Source organism: Apteryx rowi, unplaced genomic scaffold, assembly GCF_003343035.1.
Source record: "Apteryx rowi isolate R43461 unplaced genomic scaffold, aptRow1 scaffold_29, whole genome shotgun sequence".
Classification (NCBI taxonomy): domain Eukaryota; kingdom Metazoa; phylum Chordata; class Aves; order Apterygiformes; family Apterygidae; genus Apteryx; species Apteryx rowi.
This window is the reverse complement of record NW_020449307.1, coordinates 1737809-1744472: the sequence shown is the minus strand read 5'-3', so window position 1 is coordinate 1744472 and position 6664 is coordinate 1737809. Positions and strand designations below refer to the sequence as shown.

The window sequence follows — 6664 nt, the reverse complement described above, 5'->3', positions numbered from 1 at the left end:
AGCGCACTCAAGGCTTATGCAGTCGGCTCGGTTTGCGTGTCTGGGCCTGCGTTTGTGCCTGTTCCGCTGACCAACTTTGAAATCTGCTGTCCAGTTTCAGTCAGGTTTGACAGATGCCTGGAGTTGCCCAAAACACTAAATCTCCCCAAGTTTCATGAAAATAGCTGGCTGGGTAGAGGAGAGAACTTCTCAGCTGAAGGAAGCGCTGCAAGGTGAGCTTAGACCTTAACAGACACCGGCAAATCCCCACACGTGAAAACCCCTGTGCGTGACCCAGTTGCAGGGAGAGAGTCTGCACTGAATCCCCTGCGGAGCCCCAAGCCATAGTGAGCCAGGCTTCATGAGTTTGTCGTGGGCTTCCTGACCCCTTTTGAACACTGTAGTACTGCAGAGGAGTTGTTTTAGCTGAAAATTGTCCATGTCATTATTATTCAGAAGATTTTTTGTTCTTTCTACGCATCCTTCCGTACTCTCTCATTACATCATATGTCCTAGATGCCCTTTGCTTCAGAAATCCAGCTTTCTCAAGCCTGACGCGTAATGAATCTTTCACCCTCAGTGACACAGTATGTTTCATTGATTTGTCAAGGCATTCCTTTTGCTACACTTTAAGCTATATATTATGCTATAATTTATTGCTGGGCTGCTCTTTATTCGTGCACAGACAGCTCACAGCCATTTCAGATCCTATTTATAGATTTATTGATAACACTATTCCAGCAGCATGCTGTAACACTAGATAAATACAGCTGAATATAAAATGAGTAACTATTAGATGCTTTTAAACTCTAAGATTTGCATCCTCCTTCTGTCTCATCATGTAATTTGTCATTCATAGCAACACTTCCAATAATAGGAAATTTCATACATCTTCAAAGAAAGAAAATGTGAATATGTGCCTTCCTCAATGCTTCACATTTATAAGAAAATATGGAAAGTGTGTATTTTGCTGAACTATATAATCACAAATTTGTGTGAAAATGGCCATGTTATTTGGGGGAAAAATATAAATAGAATTATCATCGCCTGTTTATGAAGTAAAAATACTTTCTAAGAACTACAGAAAAGCAACATTTCAGACAAAATATAATCATCAGGAAAATCTAATACTGAAAAAAATATCAATCTGCTTAACAGATTAATACATCATTCAAATCTAGTGATGCCATATCTAAATTAATAAATTACTGCAAATATTTCAGAAATGCCTGAATTATGTGAATAATTAGAAACGCCTATCAACTACTGTTCCAACTTTCCTAGATACCAAAATAGTGGAGAAATCCAGTTTCCCTATTCACATCTGTACCTAAAAGCATTTTATGGATTTCACACTTAGATCACTGTAGCATATCAGTTCCACTTAGCAAATAGGAATTCTGAAGTGAGGGAACATTTTGTAATTGTTCTTTGTTTTGACAGGGATCCCACAGCAGAGAACAAATAGCAAGGGCAGGTTTCACATTTAGAATTAAATTGAACATAATGGCATGATTCACTGGAAATGAAACTGTTGCTCCAGTAAATTTTTGCTTCCTGCTGAGATAATCTTTGTTAGCAGATTTCCTTTGCTATTAAATTATATTCATAGATTTTTTTTTTTTCCTGCAGAATGAATGGAATATTATTCTTTTATCCTGGTGTCTGCTATTTTCTTCTGGTCACCTCCCAGATGCCTTGAAGATGTTATTTAATAACAATGTAATATACACAGGTAGATACTGGCTCTTTTGTAATTTGCCAGTACTGTACTGAGAACATCTTGCTATTTCTTACCATAGGAAAAGTCAAAGAAGCATCAGAAAGACTGATCTCATAGGATCATTCTTTGTTCTTATCTGCGGGAAAAAAAACAGCCTGATTCTTGAAAGAATATCACTTTACATCTAGCAAAGCCTTTTTGACTATACAGACGGAATGAATTTATTCTAAGCAAAGGGAGCCTCAAAATAGTGGAAGTTACTTGACTGTGCTGTGACTTTCTGGCATGGTATGTGCCTGTTTGAGATATTGTTTCCCCTTGTGTCATATTGCCTCCACTGTGRTCAGCAGAACTGAAATTTGGTCCCTGTGAAAGGGAAGGGCTGCTGGGAAAGATTTTTTGTGAAAGGACATTTTTCTGGAGTATTTTTTCCAAAGTCTCAAGACAGTACAAAGTTGCTAACTCTTCAGATGTGCTTCAGTTCCATCTACTTCAGAAGGCATTGGTGGGTGAGGAAAGGGATTTCCTAATGTAAAGATACATCCCTCTTGCCCAGAATTTTGTTTTTTCAGAGTGTATGTGTCGCGGTCCGCGGGAGTGAYGGGAATGAATCATACGCATTCACAGAATGCAGGTTCAATTCCATCTTTATTCAGCAATTTGCCTATTTTATAAGTACAGGTATTCGGCGCTCTGGCCCTTGATTTGTGGTTCATACAGATTATGTCACAGGTAGCCAATCATTGCACCGATCACGCACGCAGCGGTCATGCCTTGTACCTTGCTGCTTGTTTAGCAAAGCTGTCTAGCCCTTAACCTTGGTTCCCACTGGCTTCTGCTAGTTTATCTGTACTTTCTCAGGATGTATCATTCCCAGCTGCACCAGTGTCCTTGGTAAACTACTTCAAAGCACATAGCAGCAGCTACAGTCTGAGGCCTAAGGCTTCAGCAAATTTAGCTACTTATGCTAAGCAAGTTGTGCTAAGCAACTAATCCTAAACAGTGTAGTTCCATACTCTATATTTCATATAGATTATTGTTCTGAAGTACCGCAAGGGCCCCAACAGTATGTGCTAAGGAATTTCTGAAAGCCAGGTCCTCCTGTTGCTTCTTGTTTCAGGCATAACAAAAACTGAAGTACACAAACACTCTAGAAAAATCTTTGTCCTAGCAGACAAAGAACAATTCCCAGAATTTCCACAATCTTTGTATCTGACCTTGGACTGGTCAGTTAACTTCTCTATGCTGCAATTTTTAATTTTGTTCAAAATGAGTTACCTTCCCTCATTTCGAGTCTAAGCCCATGGACATATATCCTCCTTTATCTCCATATCTGCCAGCTGAAGAAGTTACCACCCTTACCTGCCTCTTTTCTGGGGCTGTCCAACAGATTTGCTGGCTGAAAATTGTTTGCTGAGTTTCTTCCATGATTGCTCCCTCTTAGTCACTGGAATCAATGGCCTTTCAGTCAACACTGACAGGTAATGTTCATTAATAAAGATCTACAGTTTGTTTAAGCTAATTCAGACTGTTTTGATTGAAACAAGTTAGGAAGCACCCATATGAGTAGCTCTGCAAGCAGATACAAAGGGAGCTCCCTCCCCCCAAAAAAGGGAGCTGCTGAAAGTGATAATCTCGGCTGGCAAAACTACAGTAAGGAGAGGACATGTATTCAAGAACTTTAATCATTGCTGTGTTTTAGTTCAGTGGAAGGAAGGAGCTGGGTACTAAAGGTTATTATTTAGATAAATGATCTAAAAGACAAGCATAAAAAAGACATATATGCTGGGTGAACGCAGAAACCCATTTCCCCAATCCATTAGTATTTTTAGTTTTAAACTATAAGGAGATTATCTAGTACGTGACACAAGAATGACTGAAAAAAATGTAATCAGATGACTCTCTTGTTATTAAGAGGAAGAAGTAGGTTGCAACTAAAATGAGCTTTTAAATTAGTGCTTTGTGCATATCACAGTTTAAAAATACACAATTATAAATCAGGATAGCATCATTGATCAATGTCCCACATTATGGCACTTTGCATTTCCTTTATGAAATTTATATAATCAATGTTTCTGTGCCAAGAAATGTAAGGAGACTTAGCTCTAAGCTGAAAGTTATCCTTACCTAAGGAACACTTGTATTATTTTGTCATTTATAGGGCAGTTCTCATTCCCAAAAGGAAGCAAATATTTAACAGGGGACATTGCTAGCCTACCTATTACCCACTTTTTTTTTTTTTTTGGTCCTTAAAACACAAATCTTGGTTCCTTGCCCATAAAAAGAAACACAGGCAGCAGTAGTCCGTTTTCTCGCTTGCAACTTCCATGGTTGCCCTTCTGGTCAATTCTGCACTCCAAAGAGCTCCCTGAGAGCACGTTCTGGTAAGCTGTACCTTCGCTGATTCTTTCAGCAGCAAAGCCTTCATCCAGTGTTTCTGACAGCTGGTTTGTACCCACAGCATTTTAGCATAATGGCCCTGATGTTTCTGGGACTATACTGAGAACTGAGTTAAGTGACTTGATCTGGGTTAAAAATAATACTTCCTGCCATCATGGATTAATTTCTAATCATAGAATAATTTCAGTTGGAAGGGACCTCTGGAGGTCACCTAGTCTAATCCTTCTTCAAAGCCTGGCTAACTTCTAAGATAGATCACATTACACAGGGCCTGTTCAGTTGAGTTTAATCTTCAAGGAGAGAGATTCCACAACCTGTCTGGGCAACCATAGGGTGCTTGACCACCCTCATGGTGAACATTTTATTCCTTATATCCAGGTGAAATGTCTCATGCTTCAAGTTGCACCCATTGCCTCTCGCTACTTTTGTGTGCGCCTCTGAGAAGAGTCTAGTTCCATCTTCTCTGTAACCTTACTTTAAATAGTGGAAGGTAGCAACTAGATCCCCACACAGCCTTCTCTTCTCTAGGATGAACAAATACAACTCTCTCAGCCTTTGCTTTACATCATGTGCTTCAGCCTCCTAACCCACTAACTGTAGTATAAGGTGCTCTTTTTGTTTTTCCTAGGTATTCCAGTAGGGGTCTGGTTGCTTTTTTTCCAATATGTGCACGTACCAGCTTTAACCTATATCGCCACTGTCTTCAGTCAAAATATTCATGATGTCCATCATCAGCACATTCCAGCCTAACAATGCCATCTCCTCCCTGACCTTTCCCTCAAAGTACTCTAAAACAGCAACGCTGTGATTTAACCCTGACAGACAAGATGAAGTTATTCTCCCCCAGTTTAGATGTCTACAACATAGGCATCTACAGCAGAGCCAGTCACGTGTGCTCTGTTTACAGTCAGATGGAGAGAAATAGGCACATTTACAGAATAACTCACCTAACCCGTTTTAGGCATCTGCTTCAGGATGAGAAGGGCAGTGCCTTAGACTCCATTGACTGGATAGTTAGATCTCTCCTGAGTAGAGAGGGAGCCTTGCCTGACTGGCTCAGATGCAAACAGTTGCACTGTAGCTACCTAGTTAGTCAAGTGATTCCCACCCAAAGAACAAAGCAGTGAAACAGAGGGATACACATATGAACTTGAATAGCTGTATGTTTATATAGTTTGTGTTTGGCACATCTGACATTAGAAACCACCCTAATACAGTCCTAGTAACATCCCTTTCGGGCAATCACCATCTTTCAAGACTGCAGTTTTGCAGCTATTTTAAGATGATCTTAATCTGCCATTCACTTGTCTTGGTAGTGCATTTCCTTACCCTTTTTCATGCTAACACCAGGATTTGTGACACAATCCATGATATCCAGGATGGGATCCAGATGAAACTAATACATTTTTATTTCTCCTGGCTTAATTTTTTGATTCAGCTGACTATAGGAAGATTCAGCTGGCTATAGGAAGATGGCAGAAACAAGCAGCCAGCAATGGGGAAAAGAAGGGAAGGGAACTGCTCCTTTCAATGGTAGCATAGGCTAAGATTACCTTAAATCAGCCATGAAACAGCACTATTAGCAGATTACAAAAATTTACTGTTTCAGAGTAGCCCAGTAGGTGGACACCTCTTTTCCATGTTGCTTTAAAAGAGAATTCATTACTCTAACAACTACAACTGATTCTTCTGTTTCCCCCATCTGTAAGTATTAGCACCTGTGCCTAATATGAAATAGGTTCTGAAACACAGGTAAGTGAAAACAGGAACAATTACAAAAATCCTCTTTTTGTAATTACCTTGCTTATCATGAAAGGGTTTCTCTTTCTTGCCCTCCCACACCCCCCAATAATATATTATTTACAAAATAATTTTGTAAAAAAATAGCATACTCACAAATAATTACATAAAGAACAAAGCCTTGCGAAACTGTGTGTGTCTGGGGAACTGGCTTGTTCTGTACAGCTTGAATTTTCTTTTTCTCAGTGGAAGTTTTCTCCTTGCTTACTGGTGCCCAAGGTAAGATGTCTATTTTTAGGACAACCCATATTTATCTGGATTCACTTTCAGAGTGGCAGTGTTAAGCTTACTGCAGCTTATTCCTGTATGTAATYACGGAAAAACAAACACCTAAAATGAGGTATGTGTTCGTATTGGTTAGAATCTTGTGATTATAGCAATCTACTGAAGAGACCCAGTTTTATTCTTCATTTTATAGTTATGATTGTAAATTCTTAACTGCAGGTGCCTTATTTTCATAAAGTGTTTAAATAAATCCTGGCAATATGGGGGCCTGATTCAAGATGGGGACCCCCTGCAGTGCCATAATGATAAAAAACAAAAATAAATAACCGTGCCCTTATTTGTAAGCCACACCACAATCAGAGCAGTATGTTTGAATTCCCAAGCCTTTAATTAATCCCAAGTCCTGTGTATAAATGGTTCCAGCTCTCAGACAGGATAAAGTTATCTGCTTGGTGTAATATTTCTGCCTGTTTTTGAGGTCTGCAGCTAGAAAAAAGTAAGCTTTAGAGGGAGACAAGCATACTGGCAATTTGACCA

General features: G+C 39.4%; 1 protein-coding gene across 1 annotated transcript in view; it reads right to left on the bottom strand.

The window, feature by feature from the left end:
• Positions 1-3130, bottom strand: part of NOM1 (nucleolar protein with MIF4G domain 1) — a 19164-nt gene extending 16034 nt beyond the window's left edge. The window contains exon 1 of the mRNA XM_026069271.1: positions 3065-3130. Within this exon, the coding sequence (XP_025925056.1) occupies positions 3065-3130 (66 nt within the window). The remainder of the gene's footprint in view (positions 1-3064) is intronic.
• Positions 3131-6664: the final 3534 nt, after the last annotated feature.